Here is an 18,164-nt window from a genome sequence, read left to right as displayed (position 1 = left end):
TGAGTGAATAGTCATGTGACTATTTGGGGTGAAATATAGAAACAGGAAGGTGACATCTGAGCTGTGCGCATGGAGGAAACCCCCATGTGATTGGCACATGACAGGGACAGGAGAGGATCAAACCAGGAAAGGAGGGGCTGCAGTTTTCCGATTTCCTATTTTGGTTCTAGGTAAATCACATAAGGCACATTTATGTGGGAAAGATAAGCAGAAAAGTGAACACCAACAGGATCAGCTTTAAAGCTTCAATAATTATGATTTTCCAATTAATTGTCTCTCTTTACCATTATGCCAGAATTTTTTGAAGGGGGTGGGAGACAATTCAATGCTACATTTCTAGTGCCCAGAACAGTAGCTGGAAAGCAAGAGCTCAATACATTTAAGCTGCAAATTAAATAAATGAATGGCTTGGTTCAAAAACAGCCTAAAGAGAGACAGATTTTAAGATTACTGTGATCTATAAATAAGCTCTTATTTATTCTCTTTTCATTAAAATGTACAAATGTAAATTTGAATTTTTATAATATACTTATTAATGTTTTCCTTTCTTGCTCATCTCAAATGTTTATTTAATTAACATAATAATTTCAAGTATTTATCAAACACCTACTATAAATTTGATACTGATTTATTTAGGTTATTACATTTAATCTTCACCTCAGACCTGCAGTTCTGTTCGAAAGGTCTTGAATCCAACTGGAGTATAAGCATCTAGTGATCATAAAATGTGTCTATGTTTTATCTCTTTATAATGTCAAGAGCCATGCACACTCTCTTTTGCTACCTAAGATTAAAAGAATAAGCTTGTGGTTTTTTTAGTGCCAAGAACTTTACATATAATCACATTTCAGTTGATAGAAAAACCATCCTTCTAATCTCTTGGGCCAACAACCCTCTCCCATCAATCATTAAATGCTTTTGGCATTTCTTTCAAAATGTATGTAGAATCTAATCTCTTCTAATTTCCACTACTTCTACCTTGACAAAGATGGTATTATTATTCAGATCTTAGAGATGAAGAGAATGAAGTTTCACTAGTTCAGGTAACTATTTATTGTGTGTATGCACTAGGAACTTAGAAGAACAAAACAGGCATTCCATTTCTGGAAAACAAATAACAAATAACATAATAAATTATTATTTTAGAGTAGGTGCTATATAGAGAAAAAAAAGTGGGCCAGAGAAAAGAGTATGAGGATATTGTAAGGAGGTGAAGGTTTCAATAAAATAGAACTGTTAAGATAGGCCCATTGATACAATAACAATAGCGCAGTGCTTGAAAGAGATGAGTAAGCCAAGCATATATTTGGGGAAAAGTATTCCAGGAGGAGGGAAAAGCTAGAACAAACTTTCTAAAAGGAGAATACACATGTCTGGCATATTTTAGGAAGCAAGAGATATGACAGTAGGATAAAAGAAGTGAAATAGACCTTTAAGAGTACTATGAGTGAAACAGGACCCGTGGTAGGGTTGTAAGCACAGGGATGACAAAATCTGAAGTTTAGTTTACAAGGACCACTCTGGCTGCTGTGCTGAAAATACATTTTAGGGCACTATGATAAAAGCATGAAGAACAGTTAGGGCAATACAGAAGAAATAAGCAAAAAAGAATGGTAACTTGAACCAGGGTGGTAATAGTTAAGATTTAAGAATAAGAGACCTCTAGATATACATCAAAAATAAAGCCAAAAGGATTTACTTATGATCTGAATGTGGAAATATGAGAGAAGAGGAGCAAGCTATCGGGCCAAGGTTTTGGGCCTGAGCAACTAGAAGGATGGAATTGCCATCAACTGATATGAGGAAAGCTGTAGCAGAAACGAATGTGGGAGGAACATCAGGAGTTTCATTTCGGACATTTTTAGTTTGAGGTCATTATTAGCTGTTTAAGTGAAAATGTCAAGTAGAGAGTTGAAGACATGACTGGAGTTCTGGAAGGAAGTCTGGACTGGAGATATAATATTTTAAAACCTCATAAATCTTTTTTTTGTGTGTGGAAATTTATCATACTTTAAGAAGATGCACAACAGAAAAATACAATTTTATAGTTTATTGCAAAGTAAAACACTCATGTTACCACCACCCGTACTAAAACAAGAATATCTCCTGAACTCCAGAATCTTCATGCCCTCCCAATCTCAACAGGTGACTAACATCCCACATTTTATGGTTATTTCTTCCATTTATATACTATATATAAATATATTAAAATGTATATGTAATATTCTAACAGTTGATTCATTCCAGCTTAGATTGATGAATATGTACATTTTCAATTTGGGGCCATTAGAAATAATCCTGCTATGAATATTGTGTCCGTGCCTGTTGGTCCAAACATATGTGAATTTCTGTTGGGAATATGTAGCTAGGGGTAGAATTGCTAGATCACATGGTCAACTTAAGCATTTCTTTAATTTAATACATGTGCCAAATCATTTTCCCTGGTAGTTGTACCAATTTATACTCCCATTACATCTTACTCCACATTTGGTATTATTAGTCACTTTAATTTTAGCCATTTTAATGATGTCTCATTATGATTTTAATCTAGATATTAATTTAATTAATCTGATATAAAGATATAAAGATATGTAAATCAAGCCACGAGACTGGATGAAATAATCTAGGAAATTAAAGGTAACTTGAGGTCTAAGGAATGAGTTCTGGGTCCTCCAACATTAAGAGATCAGGAAGAAGTGGAAGAACCAGCTTAGTCAACTGCCTTACAAGCAGCAGAACTGAATTTCAGTGCATCTCTACCCATCTTCGACATGCTTGGCTGTCTCAGATTTACATTCAAGGAAAATGCAAATAAGCTCTGAGAAGCAGATAGCTTGTGTGCTTGTCGAGACGAGTATTCTATGTAAAAATAATTTCTAGTTGCTCCTCTATGATGAAGTAGGTGGGAGATACATTTTTTTAAGGGCAGAAAGATATTAAAGACTTTTGTAGAGCAGGTCTAAGGAAATGGTGAAAGCTGCTATTAGATTGCTTAAGTTCTTTTGTTATAACCAAGCAAGTAGAAAGGCATGAGTAGTAAAGCAAAAGGGAAAACAATAGGAAGGAAAAGCACTTAACACCAGCAAAGAATTTTTTTTTTTTTAATAGAAGTAACAATTTTATCTATAAAATGGATCTTGCCTTCTTGAGTTTTGAGCTTCCTGAAGCCAGGGAGAAAGTGTGATGCATTGATTATAATCTAGTCCTGTGAGTCTGCTATTCTTATGGATTCTTCTTTCCTTTCATTTTAGAATAAAGGTTGTCAAAAGTAAATCGTGACCCAAGACAGTTTTCACCCTCACAGAAAAAAATATGTGGAAACTTGCGGTTGCTTCAAATTTTAGAGTTACAGTCATAACCTAACTCAGTTTTTCTTAGTGTTAACCAAAAAATAATTTTTCCTTGAGATGTTAGTAAGCATGAGGAACTCAAAAAACAGGAGTAAACAAAGGTCTACAGGCTTATTTACTAAGGTTTTCCCAGAACACTTTATAAACTACTTTTCTTCCCCCTCACTCTCCTCCTGGTGTCCAATGGAAAATGGTTTGGAAAGTAAAACATAAGTTATTTTCAATGTCTCATATGTATTTGGCTGCCAGCTTGTCTCTGCTCTCTGGCTATCAAGTAATTTGCATGGCTTCTGATTCTACAGTATCTGCCTGGCACATGATCACTTATTACTTCTTGTAAAGAGGCATTTGCATCTTACTTGTTCTTTCCTATCTGAAAAGTCTTGCTTTGGGCTCTTTGTGTCAATGAGCATCCTAAACATAGGGTAGACTTATGCATCTTCAAATTCATTGTCGCCAAAAGCCATTCATGCTGGCCTGAGTCTAGGTTTTTTTAAGCCATGACCTACTTTATGTTCACATACCTATTACATTTCTATGGGTGCCATTTTTTTTTCTCTATATCCATGGCTCTTTGTATTATAAAATTTTAGAATATTGCTTAGTTTTATTTCACTACATATGTGGGGTATCTTCCTCTCATTTTTTCAAAAATAAAAGAGGAAAACTAAATTTATAAATATTTTTGAGAATTTACTACCATTAGTTATGTGGGAGGGAAAAGACAATATAAAATTTATTTCCTACCCTGCAGGACTTTGCAATAAAGATGGGGAGATAAAATATAAAAAGATAGCAAGGCAAATAAAAATGAGAGATTTAAATAACATTTAAGATGACTAACCAGATACCAAAAGAAACTATATAATTATGAGCAGTTATAAAATTGTTAATAAAGAATTTAAGGAGAGAAATGTTAGATTGGAGAATATGGCAGATATTAAGGAGCAGAAAGTACTTGTGTAGAACCTGGAAGGACAGCTAAAACTAGATAACGTGAGAAAAAGGAGGAGAGAGCTTGTGATAGAATAATTATGTGAATATTATAGGAAAGAAGTCTCAAGAATTTGAGGGACTAAAAGTAGAATAATTTGTCTACAAGACGGATAGTTATGGTAGTTATGGGTCTTTTTAGATCTGAGCATAGCTCACACTGAGGGAAGGAAAGAGAAAGAGACACAGAGACATAGAGAGAGGCCAAGAGAGAGATAAAGTCCAACAAATTATATTATACCAAGGCCCATTTATTTATTTGTTTTTGTTTGTTTGTTTGTTTGTTTTAGGTGAGGCAACCCTTGGTTGACTTCACAGATTACAAGGACCTTGTCAGTTTACAATCCCTTATATTTTATTTTTTATGCCCACAGCACCTTTCTAGGTGGTCTCCCATCCAAGTACTAACCAGGCCCGACCTGGCTTAGCTTCCAAAATCAGATGGGATTGGGCTTGTTCAGGGTGGCATGGCTGTAGACCAGCAGGGCCCACTTAAAATAACATTTCTATAGCATCTCGGCCTTTAGAACCTCAGTTCTGAATCTCCCCACTTGTACTTCATCTGACTCAATTGCCAAGGTGTTCTTGACTCTTTGTTTCAACTCCTCACTGACCCCTCCCAGCTCCTATCAGTTCTCTCGAGTTCCCAAATTTCTGCCCTCTCTGGCTTGACTCCTCTGTGCCATCCAATACAACAGCCGTCCTTCTGACTAGCCTTAGGGATGCCTCCTTGATGATCAGTTAACACATAGTCCCACATGTCTCAGACATCAAGAGTCCTGTGAGCTTCTGATGTCAGCCTGTTGACAATGGGAAGCCACTAAAGATATCCGAGCAGAAGAAGAAAGAAGCAAAATGGAATCTCAGGACAAATGGCTTGACGGTGGTGTGGAAAGCAGAAAACAATGGGATGTGGGGGTTAAAAGATGATAGGAGCGGACCCATGAGCTAAAGTCTTTACAATTTCAAATAACAGATGTGCCCCCTTGTGATTTTAAATAAATAGTCTGACTTCTTTAATTTAAACAAATCTAGATGTGTTTAGCTTATTATTAACTTTTCCTGCAGCCATTAAATATGACTCTACATTTAAATGTAGCAACATTGCTACTGTGGAGAACAAGGGAAACATATTATTCAGAATTTATTAAAGCAACACATGTATTGGAGAAATTAATTTCAATCCAGATTCAAGCACAGGCATGCTCTGTTACAAACATTAGCCCCTCTAAGCAGACCTTTTGTAGCTACTGCAGCAAGGCCAGGCAATTTTCCCCCAAGATTTTCTCTGGCAGGCAGACAGGCAGGTTGTGTGTGTGTGTGTGTGTGTGTGTGTGTGTGTGTGCAAGTGTGTGTGTGTGTAGGTGTGGGTATGTGTGAGTGTTTGAATAAAAGGATTGTTTACTAGGGTAACTAGACAGCCACAATTATTATTGTCATTGAAATCATCACTCAAGAGACTAAAGCTAAAACTAATCAATATAAGGATATAAAGAGCAAGAATAGGCAGAGACCAGGTGGATATATGACACATTTATAATATTTAATCCAAATTGCATTTTCCTAGAACTCATCTGAAAGATCTGCTATCACCCTCCCCACCTTACTGAGGTAGACTGCCTTGGGTAGAGGTGTGGAAGAGAGAAAGGAAGGAGGGCAGAAGGAAAGAAGGGAGGAAAGAAGAAGGGGAAAGAGGAAGGGGGCAGTGAGTGAGGTAGTGAGGGAAGGAGGAAGACAAGCAGATCGCAGGCAACAGATTTAAAGAGAAGGTAATATCTTGAGTACCATAGTTTACTCTTTTATATAATGTTTTCTAATGTCATCTACCCAATAACCCTCTGAGGTAATTTTAATTAATGCCATTTTTAGGATGAAGAAAATGGAGATTCAAGGAGCTTAAGTGACTTGTGCAAGGTCAAATGCTATTAAAGACAAATAATTAAAAACAAAGTTATCCATTTATGTTACAAGCATTATTCAGCATTTACTATGTGCCAGTTTTGTTATAGTCTATGAGTCATTGCAGTAGTTATTGTTGTTATCCGTATTTTATAGGTGAAAAAAACATAAATCTGTATTACCTAGGATACTCAAACCTCCAGTTCACCTTGTTGTTCTGTCATAATTTCTATGCTGAGGCCAGATCCTGAAGATCAAGGATAGATCGAGAACATGGAATGACGACTGGTATAGTGGAGAGTGACAAAGAGCTCGGGATCCGGTGGTGGCTAAGACTTGCACAGACACAGCAAGTTCTGGGTTCCTGAGCAAATTACTCACCTTCTTCAAGCCTTACTTTTCTCATCTGTCTATTAGGGATAATTGCCACACCTATGCTGCAGCATTTTGGGAAGATTCAATGAAATAATGTACATAAAGCACTTAGAACAGGGTTAGGCATATGTAAGACTCAAAAATGTGGGCTCTTATTTGGTCTTTGTTGTAGGAATAAATTGAAAGACAAAATTTAGACAAATCAAAACTCATTCCTTCTTATGAATGTACATAAATTTATGCACAAACATACATTGACATGGTTCTTATTTTAAAGCATATTTAGAGAAACTATGGAGTAATAAACTACCTAAAGTTTTTTTATCCATTCAATGAATGACTATGCATACAACGCCTTCTCTATATAAGCAGTCTACTGAACGAAGACCTTCCTCATTTATACAACATATCTAGCTAAATATCCTTGTCTGGTGTTCCATTGTGAGTCCACAAATTTTCTATACAATCTCATTCAAGTTCAATTAAAGATTTTTTTCCTGGAATTATAAACCTTGTGTGGCCTCTGACTCTGTCTCAATACAACATCCCCAAAGAGACAGAGGCTACTGTCCTCAGCATACGCCAGCATACGCCAGCATGCTCTGCACAGTCTATCCTTCACACATACTCCAGGAGAATCTGGCATATGCTGCTATCCCTCCAATACACTTGGCTGTGTCAGGATGCTGAACTACCTGCGAGCGTGGAGATTAGAAGAGGTCTTATTCCAATGCTGGTGCTCTGGTGTTAGCTGGAGCAGGGTTATGGCAGGCAGAAAGGGCAGAAGGGATGAGTTGGCACAGTTGCCAATAATGACACTTAGCTGATGCCCGCTGATGAACCAGAAGAGCAGATGGCGCCATTTGGTGACGGTCATCAGAGAGCTGACATTTACGAGCAAAGCCTGAGTGACTGAATTGATATCATTGATGCACTTCGTGAAAAACAACCAAATTCAGTAATAAGAGAGTTTCCTGCATGCTCGCAAGCAATGCAGAGGAGTCACCCATCAGTGTATTTTCAGTTACAATGCTACCACATTGCAAAGACACATACATTCAAAAAGAGTCACCATCAGTAGCTCAAACGCATTAGGAGAAGCAGATTTTATGCTGGTATGTGGGAGGCAGCATGATCTAATGGAAAAAAATCTATGATATAGTAAGTCAAGGGGCTTCTGGTTCTAATGCTATAGCTGAGCAGCTGAGCAACCTATGTTAGGTCACTCAGACTTCTTGACCATAGTTTGCATTGCTTTCAAAGTACCATGTGTACATCTCAATGTTCGTAATTAACCAGTTGAATTACAATTCTCTGGTTATATATCCTTTTTACTCCCTGATCAGGGAGGGAGTTATATCTAATTCTTGGTAATATTTCAGGGCCTTTCACAGTTTTAGACACGCACGCATACGCGCATCGCACCACACACACACACACACACACACACACACACACACACACACACACACACACACACACACACACACACTAAAGGTATTTTCCATTTGTGACCTGCAGTTTCTATCAGCTATTCTGTTCCTCTCTCTCTCTTTCCTCTTTCCTGTGTTTGTGTGTGGCGGTGGGGAGCGGGGACGGGGGTGGGGCGTTGTACTAGCTGTCAAAAACAATATAAGAACCCTCAGGGTGGGAAAATGAAAATAGTATAAGCACTGAACTTAGACATATATGTGTAGGCACCTCAGCTTCATCGTTTAATATCTGTGTCTCTGGGCATATTTATTTTTCCATGAGCCTCAGTTTTCTCACGTATAAAATGCAGACACTATTATCTACCTCACAAGATCAATGTGAGGAGTAAATGGGGCTAGGTAAATGTGATAGACCATTGGCCACTGGGACACCAGAGTACATGTGTAAATGTCAAGAGCCCAGCAGCATGTGGGTAGTTAGAGACCACTACTAATTCATTCATCTCTAGGCTTTTTCTTTGCTGAAGACATAGAGCTGTACTAACTCTTTTTTTGTCAATGTAAAATCTATAAAGTGCATATAATCTTAGAAATATTGTCAGTCAACACTTTTTACATGAATTACACTTCCAGTCATTACTCGAGCGAGTAGATATTAACTTTCTTCATTACTCGGCCTTATTTGAACCTCTTGGCTAATTCTCACTGACAGCATTGCAGTGAGTGATCATTTGCAGTGTAATTAGGGTGTTGATAATTAAGAGTGAGAGCAGAGGGCCCTCCAGTCTTGAAATCATTTCATTTTTACCTTGTTAATTTTTCTTTTGCCTTTGCCATTCAGAGGGTTCAAATAACACATGGTCATGATCTGACTATTGTCCAGCATTGTCAGATCCAAATTTCTGCTAAAGAAGTAAAACACAGACCTTCAGTGAATAATGCACTTGATTGTTTGCCTTGATTTAATTCATCAGATGAAGGCTCAGTTTTTTTACCTTTTTATACCAATTTACTGTGGTTGAAGGAATTGACTTGTGCTGCTTTTTGTTTACCTCAGAAAATATTGTTATTGCTTTGATTTTATAAATCCCTGCTACACAAAACCCTGAATGTGTCACAGAGACAAATTGCAGAAGGATGTGGGGCAGAGTATGATTGCTTATTTTACAAATGAGATTTCTCTTTACAAAAAGTTTATAATGGATGCATTCTAATCAATTCTGAGTTTCCTGATACTTTTTATGTTTTCAGCTTATTTGTTTTGTTTTACTTTTCGTACTTTCCTAAGATATGTTTTAAGCAATTTTTAAAGAGATTTTTTAAAGCTTTTTAAGTTGAGAAATTTTTCCATTAATTGCCCCCAAAGATACTAAGTCATTAAGTCCATTTAAAAAAATGATAACCCACACATTCCTTTTTACCTTTGCATGCTCTGTTCCCAATAAATTCTCTTCCTCTCCAACCCCAGCTCTCCCTATACTTTCCCTTCTCAACTTCAAGAAATTCTACTCGTCCTTTAATACACAGTACAAATATAATCTCTACTGGGATTCTTTCTCAACTTTTCACATGCAGATTTAGCCACTCCTTACCCCTAAGCTTCTATAGCTCTTATGTCAGAGGCCTAATATAAACTTATCACTTTGTAGTATATATTATATTTTCCCCCATGAGATGGTAGGGGTCATGTCTGGAATAGTAGTTAGAAATAACACACTCTACCTTCCCAATGACTTGCATATTTCATACCCATTTCACACTTGACAATATTTCACGCAAAATTTCACCAGTGTAATTTCAAGACGGATGTTAAGGACTGGGGAAGAATATATAGATCTCATCTGATATTTAGATACGTTCCCTACCTTGCTCATGAAATTTGATGGGAAAACAATTTAGAGTTACAAAAATTGAGTTATTTTCCTAGTTCTTACTTATTTCTGTGTACTCTTGAACTAATCTCTTAACATTTCTGTGCCTCAGGTACTTCATCAAAATAAGGCCATAGATGACCTACTTGCTTCCTTAAATCATTTTATCCTCAAATAAGATCATGAAACAGAATAGATAAAGTGTATTTTAGAAAATAAAATCTTATAGTCTGTTCAAGATGGCAGAGTAAACACTGTGCTTGCCTTCTCTCACAAACATTTAAATTACAACTTAACTACAGAACAACTATCATTGAGAATTGCTTGAAATCTAGCTGAACAGAAGTCCTACACTGAGGACACACAGAAGAGGCTTCCTCAAGACTGGTAGGAGGGGTGGAGATGCGGAACGGGCTGGTCTCACACCCATGTGTTGTGGTTGAGAATTGGGAGAGATATCTGTGCTGTGGAGGTCCCCTTGCCGAAAGAATGAGAGGTCCCAGCCTCACACTGGGCTCCCCAGCCCAGGGTTCCAGTGCCAGGAAGAGAAGTCCCCATAACCTCTGGCTGTGAAAACCAACGGAGAGTGTGGCTTAGTGAAATGGGCTGAGGTAGTTGCAGACATTCCTCTTAAGGGGCCTATGTGCTCACTTAATCACTGATGGACTCACTCTCTCTGAGCTCCAGAGCTGGGGCAGCAGCTCAAAAGGTGCCAGGGACACACAGGGAAGAACTGAGTTGTCTGGCTTCAGGGCTGTAGGAGCAGTGTTCTCTCAGATAGAAGTACTGGAAGAAGCCATTTTTCCTTTGTTGATGCCCTCCCCTTTTTCGATGCGCAGCTGCGAGCAGGCGCCATGTCTGAGTCTTCATCAACCTGGCTACCACAGGTCACCCCGCTCCAGAGATTCCCTGAGACCCTGCGCCTCTCAACTTGCAGGCCCATCCAATCCCCTTCCAGAGGCTTTTCTATACAAATGGCCCATTTTGGCTCATGCTATAGACTTTCCTAAAATCTTTCAAATGTTCATGAAACCCAAACAAGCAGCATCTGGCCTCGGCATGCTCCATACCTCTTGCTGAACATCCCTGAGCTTGGCCCTAATAGCATCTGGCCTTGGTTTGTGGCTTTGCCTTTTGAGGCACATCCAAGTCCAGCGCAGGTGGCAGCCATATGCACATTGCGTGGTGGCTCATGCCAGGTGGCCCCAGGCAGGGCACAGGCTGTGGCTAAACTTGGCCTGCAGTAGGGCCCCTGCCAAGAGGCCCAGTCCTGTGTGCCCTGTGTCCAGCTGAGGCAGAGCATCACCAGGGTCGCATCCAAGGATGACACATACAAAGGACAGACTGGGCAAGTACCAGAGTTCTAATAAAGTGAATCCTACTCCATAGGGTCAGCCCCTGCACAACAGCTTCTTCGCTATAGTCCCAGCCAGTCCTCACAACCAATCAATCCAAGTGTCAATCCTTCCCATTGACATGCAAACAACAACCAAAGCTCAACTGCTACAGGAAGACACACATAACCCATATAGGGTACATACCTGGAGCACCTGGCACAGGTGACCAGGGAGACTGCACCACTGGGCCCCACAGGACACCTACAACATAAGGTCACTCTATTAGGACGGGGAGACATAACGGCTCCACCTAATACATAGAAATAAACACAGGGAGGAAGCCATAATGGGGAGACAAAGAAACATGTCCCAAATGAAAGAACAGAATACAGCTCCAGAAAAAGAACTGAACAAAATGGAGACAACAATCTACCAGATTCAGAGTTCAATACAGTAATAACAAGAATGGTCCATGAACTTAGGGGAAGAGTAGATGAGCTAAGTGAAAACTTTAATAAAGAGATAGAAAACATAAAAATTGAGATAAGAAACATAAAAAAGAACCAGTCAGAAATGAAGAATACAACAAATGAAATGAAGACTATCTTAGGAGGAATCAACAGTAGATTAGATGAAGCAGAGGTTTGAATCAGTGATTTAGAAGATAAGATAGTAGAAAACACCTAATCAGAATGGCAACAAGATAACAGAATCCAAAAAAATGAAGATAGTTTAAGGAGTCTCTGGGACAACATCAAGCACATGAACTTTTACATCATAGGGATACCAGAAGGGGGAGAGAGCAAGGAATTGAAAACCTATTTCAAGAAATAATGAATGAATACTTCCCTAACCTGGTGAAAGAAATAGACATACAAGCCCAGAAAGTGCAGAGAGTCCCAAACAAGATGAACCCAAAGAGGCCCCCACCAAGACACATCATAATTAAATTGCCAAAGGTTAAAGACAAAAAGAGAATCTTAAAAGAAACAAGAGAAAAGCAGTTAGTTATCTATAAGGGTGCCCCCATAAGACTGTCAGCTGATTTCTCAACAGAAACCTTGCAGGGCAGAAGGAACTGGCATAAAATAGTCAAAGTAATAAAAAGCGAGGACCTACGACTAAGATTACTTTACCCAGCAAAGCTATTATTTAGAATCAAAAGACAGATAAAAACCTTCCTAGATAAGAAAAACCTAAAGGAGTTTATCAGTACCAAGCCTGTATTACAGGAAATGTTGGAGGGACTTCTTTAAGAAGAAAAAAAGATCAAAATATATGAATAAAATGGCAATAACTACATATTTATCAATAGTTATTTTAAATGTAAATAGAATGAATTATCCAATTAAAAGAAAGTGCGGCTGAATGAGCAAGAAAACAAGACCCTTAGATATGCTGTCTAGAAGAGACTCACTTCAGATTGAAAGACACAGATAGACTGAAGGTGAAGGGATGAAAAAAGATGTTTTATGAAAGTGGAAACAAACAAATAAGAAAGCTGGGAAAGCAAAACTTATATGAGACAAAATAAACTTAAAAACACAGGCTATAACAAAAGACAGAGAAGGACCCAGTAATCCCACTTCTGGATATTTATCTGAAGAAACCCAAAACACTACTTTGAAGGGACATGTGAATCCAGATGTTCATTGCAACATTATTTAAAATAGTCATGATACGGAAGATACTTGGGTGTCCATCAATGGATGAATGGATAAAGAATAGGTGCTACATATATACAATGGAATATTACTCAGCCATAAAAAAAGAATGAGATCTTGCCTTCTGCAACAACATTGATGGACCTAGAGGGTATTGTGCTGAGTGAAGTAAGTCAGACAGAGAAAAATGAATGCCATATGATTTCGCTTACATGTGGAATCTAAAGAACAAAATAAACAAACAAACAAAACAGAAACAAACTCATAGATACAAAGAACATTTTGATGGTTACCAGATGGGAAAGGGTAATCAGATGGGTAAAAAAGGAGAAGGGATTAAGATGTACAAATTGGTAGTTACAAAATAGTTATCGGAATATAAAGTATAGCATAAGGAATATAGTCAATAATATCGTCATAACTATATATGGTGTCAGATGGGTACTAGATTTATCAGGGTGATCACTTTGGAAGAAATATGTGTCTAATTATCGTATTGTAACCTGAAACTAATATATCATATGCCAACTGCAATTAAAAATTTTTTTAAATTATTTAAAAAACAAGGTTGTATAAGTATTGAATTAGATCTGCAGAATAATTTGAGTCTGTACTGGGAGAACCAGATGTGAATACACGGGAAATAAGCAGACACTAACCATGCTCTATCACTGATGAATCTTTATCTATATCAAACCACAAACATATGGAAAAGTCAATATTTCAAACAGTTATAAGGATTGTTTGTTTATACTCCATTAAACTTTTAAATTATAGCTGTGAATTTTTTTTTTCTTTTTTTAAGGGAAGTGAAGGGATGGTACACAGCAGAAGAGAGATAGAAGCCTAAGAATGTACCCAAGTTACATAAAATTCATTGGATAATTGGTCCAATTTTTATTTTGCTTACCCTGTGTAAAAGTTTTGGTGTGGTGGGAAAATAGCTTCAGGTTTGAATTCTAGATGTGCCTCTGCCACGACCACATGTGTGAATTTGGCAAGTCCTTTTTTTTTTTCCATTCTTCCAGTTTATTGATTTCCATAATCACTGTTTTGGTTATCTGGACTGATGTAGTCCCTTCACGATGTCATCCTGGGCCCCTCTGCCAAGATCTTGACTTTGTTTTCATTGGTATATTCATTCACACAGCTTTCTTGCAGCTGCCTCACTTTCTCCATCTTTCAAATAGATGGAGATTATTACTTATTTGTCCTGTTTTCTCAGCAGTTATAGCCTTCTTGGCTAATTTTAGTTATACTGTTTAATTATATAAATGTAAATACAATATAGATCTATGTTTTATATATATAGAATATAAGGATTATATATAGTGTTTAATTATATTAATTTAAATATTGAAAAGCATAGATGTGTAAAAGAGAGCATTAGTCTAGATGGTTTCGATCTCTTCTAAATATAACATTCAGGAGGTAGAGAATGCGATACCAATCACCCTATTTTCTTCTTAATAGCTATGGTGAAACTCTTGCTCTTCCTGCCCAGGGTGTTAAACATGATGTAATAGAGTTAGACAAAATTTCGCAGAACTCTATAAATTATTACTTCCATGACCAGGCACAAGTTGCTTCTTTGGGCCTTGATTTTTTCATCTGTAAAAATGGCAGCACCGAATCAGACGGTGAAGAGGACTGCATATAAGCATGAAAAACACGTAGCCCATAACCGCCACATAATGGATGCTTCGTAAATGTTCACATCCTTCTTGTTTCTACTCTGTAGTAACTTGTACAGGGCCTATGCATAGTGCATGCTCAGTAACTTGTCGACTGATTACTTATGGTTTGAAATTTCTTACACACAGTACATGTATTCACCCATATATTTTAAATCTTAGGAGAATTTCTGCTCCAGTAAAGTTGCAAATCCTTTCAAAATTTCCTACACACCAAAGTACGTCTTAGTAAATTATGGATAGAAAAAATTCTAATTTCTCAGTAAGCATAGAAAATCTTCAAGATTTTGTTCATTTAGAAGTTAAGGTTCCCGTAAATTGAGTTTCTCATTCATGTTCAAGGCTGACTCAGAACTGACTCAGAATTGGAAACAAATTATAGCTTGATACATGGTTAGTTTCTACAGAATATCAGACTTCTTGAAATCCCTTCCTACAACCCAATGTAATTGGCTTGTATGATCCTTTTACATAAGCCACTGAAATCGTGGGAAGGAAAGGAAATTGTACTCTTACTCATCTAAATCTTCAACAATACAGAAAGTGGCTTTTAATTAAAAAAAATATTTTAGTTCATTTGAAAGCAAACATTTTAACCTTCAAGAGAAGGTTAATATCGCGATCCAGTGCCTGAACATTTATATACTGGTAACACCAAATGAATCATAGAACAGACCCCAAGGGTAAGATGTGATTCTATCACTCCGATTTCAAACATTTAGCCTTAAAGACAGCACTTTCCAAGCCTGGAATTATAGTATGAGTTGTTTTCTCTCTGAAAGTAACAGCCAAGTGTGCTATTTATAAAATCAGTACAACTAAACTATTTACCCTCTTTTATTCTTAACTATCTCTGAAGTGAGCTGGCTACCCCTGTCTTTGTCACACTGGAAAGGTTTTCCTCAAGTATTAAATTCTGAACTGGCTTCTTTTGTACAAAGTGAAAGTAAGAGCAACCCAGGTCACTCTACTGGCCATTTCTATTATGTCAAAAAATTCTAGTTTTCAGAGAGGTGACAATGACCAGTCAGTACAAATAATACATGGGGGAGGTCAAAACAGGAAACATAATATCATCTCCAGGTTAGATATATTGCTGAAGTATTCTCCTGTCCAACATCTCTTTTCTCCAAGTTTCATTTGCATGGAATAAACAACTAAAAACTAGCCACTCTATTTCCACATCCTTCAAGTTCCCGGTAAAACAAGAAAATACCAAGCCAGCAAACAAAGGTAATACATGGGCACATTATGGGACCATTGCAACATCTGTATGACTTCACAAGCTGCTGGTGGCATTTCTGTTGATTAGCCTTCTGTGTGTTCCTTAAATCTGTTTCTCTCTCTTTTTGATATTTTATTCTCACATTGTTTTTCTTCTTCATTGTGTCTATGTTCTTGCAAAACATAGTTTTATTTTATATGGATCATTTTCTCCTTATTCTTCTTCTTTCCCTCCCTTCCTAATTCTCATCTATTCTGATTCTTTCCCCTTTAAACCATTACTTTTAAAAAAAAAAAAAAGGAAATATTTTTTTTTTTATTCATCACTCATATACATTTGTGAAGCGTTTCACTTCATGTTTTCTTCCCAGGAGAGAAGACTAATTTTTCTCACTTTGATATGTATGTAGTGATTTACCACACGCATGTTTACCTATTTCTTTTCTTTTTATAGTTAATTCTTTTCCAGATGTTGAGGGTGTTCAACTTTATGTCTCTTGCTATTTTTCTAACCTTTTTACTTTGCTGTCCGCTAAAGTTGCACTTGCTTTTCCCTTTCCTTTGTTGATAAACTTTCTTATCACTTATGGACCCACTACCAAAGTTTTCAGCTTTTGGGGGCGGGGGGGGTTAAGGGTTCTATATCAATAATATTGGCCTCAACTTTAAATTTCTTTGCCAAGCCCTAAAACTACTGAATTAAAAACAACAACAAAAAAAAAACTTTTTGTTCATGCTAACTCTAATATTTCTTCTGTCTTTTGGCATCTCCAACAATGTATCCCCTGTGGGAATCTTTTTATATGAAAAATTATGTTTATATATTTATGTTCTAGTGGTATCTACAGCTTCAAGATAACCAACATTTACTCAGCCTCAAACACTACTGCATATCTATTTCTTTAATTTGTTATATTTGGCTTTTTAAAATCCTCAAAAAACCCAACCACTGACAATTTCTCTTTTTTATGTATTAGCACCAATTTACCATTTTACCTTCATTACCACCCATATTCATTATTCTTGTAGTTTTCTCTTTTAATTCAGTTAACCACAACATTTGGCTGGATCATCCTGCACAGGTCCCATAGTGACTTTCCTTAAATAGCTATCATTTTCAAAAACCAACTTTTCTCTTGGCATTCAAAGCCCACACACATGCTATGTCAGATTTCAGACAAGGAAAAAGAGACAGGAAGCCCCTAAGAAACAAACACAACAATCAGCATGTATAATCCTGCATGTGTGTCTGTGTTTGTGTATGTGTGTTTCATTGAATATTCATAGCATTTCACACAAATATTTTTGAGAACAGGAGCAGATGTTTTTTTCATACCATGACTCTTTCATAAATATCACATTATTATTATTTTTAAAGACATATAAATTAAGATCAGATATTACCAAGCAGGAAATCAAAGGGGGGAGGAAAAAAAACAATTCTCTTAAAGTTCTATATATCATCACGGGCTGTCTCCCAATTCTCCTGACTCATCAGCATCTCTTTAACAGTCCTTACACTTTTAAACATCCTGTCAGACACTTAGCGTTTAACTGCTGCAGCTAGCTAGCTTCTGACACCATTAGCATTATATTATTACATTTTTTGTTGTTGTTTTGATTTTTTTTTTATTCAATAGAGTTCCCTCTACAGAGGTTCCTCCGTTCCCCAGCATTTGGTATTAAAACTTACCGCTTTTACCAACTCCCCCTGCTCCCAGCATTACCACCTTGTACTCTCTGGACCCGCCTGCTGCGCTGCTGGGGGAGCAGCTGGCTTCGTTTTCTACCTCCATCTTACCGGAGGGACCGGAGGAGAATGAAGAAGGAAAAAGTCACCCGTGTCAGGTGCTTGCTCAGATATTAAGCAACTCTAAAACTGTGTCAAAAGAAAGGTTTAGTGCGAGGTAAGAACCATCAGCGCCGGGCTGGCTGCTGGTCCTGTGCTCGAGCAGGTCTCATAGCAACCACTTCAATTGCTTCCAATAAAAATCTGCCTTTTACCTACCCCCCTCCTTCCGATCCTTCACTCTTTCACGTCTCCCATGATTTCTCTCTCTCTCTCTCTCTTTCTCTCTCTCTCTCTCTCTCCTCCCCCTCCTCTCTCTTTCTCCTTCCTCCCCTTTCCTCCTGTTTCTTTCTTCATTTCTCTTCCTTACTCTGTCTCCCTCCTCCTTTCTTTCTCTTGCCCACTGCAGGGTACTAGTTGTTAGAGGCAAACGTACTTGGCTACCTTCCAGGCGGGGCTGCTAGATGAAGTGAATCTGAGACTTAGTAGAAGATTCTGTGTTTCACAGGCTGATTTCTGTAGCTACAGCTTCAAA

The 18,164-nt window shown here is 37.6% G+C and overlaps 1 protein-coding gene across 1 annotated transcript in view; it reads right to left on the bottom strand.

The window, feature by feature from the left end:
- RIT2 (Ras like without CAAX 2) overlaps positions 1 to 17,945 on the bottom strand; it is a 312,271-nt gene extending 294,326 nt beyond the window's left edge. The window contains exon 1 of the mRNA XM_039842644.1: positions 17,534 to 17,945. Coding sequence (XP_039698578.1) covers positions 17,534 to 17,636 — 103 coding nt within the window. The 5' untranslated portion in view covers positions 17,637 to 17,945. The remainder of the gene's footprint in view (positions 1 to 17,533) is intronic.
- Between the last annotated feature and the right edge of the window lie 219 nt (positions 17,946 to 18,164).

The sequence above is a fragment of the Pteropus medius genome, unplaced genomic scaffold (genome assembly GCF_902729225.1).
Source record: "Pteropus medius unplaced genomic scaffold, Ma_sr-lr_union100, whole genome shotgun sequence".
Lineage (NCBI taxonomy): Eukaryota > Metazoa > Chordata > Mammalia > Chiroptera > Pteropodidae > Pteropus > Pteropus medius.
Note: the sequence above shows the minus strand (reverse complement) of the source record. Positions and strands in the feature narration are given on the sequence as shown.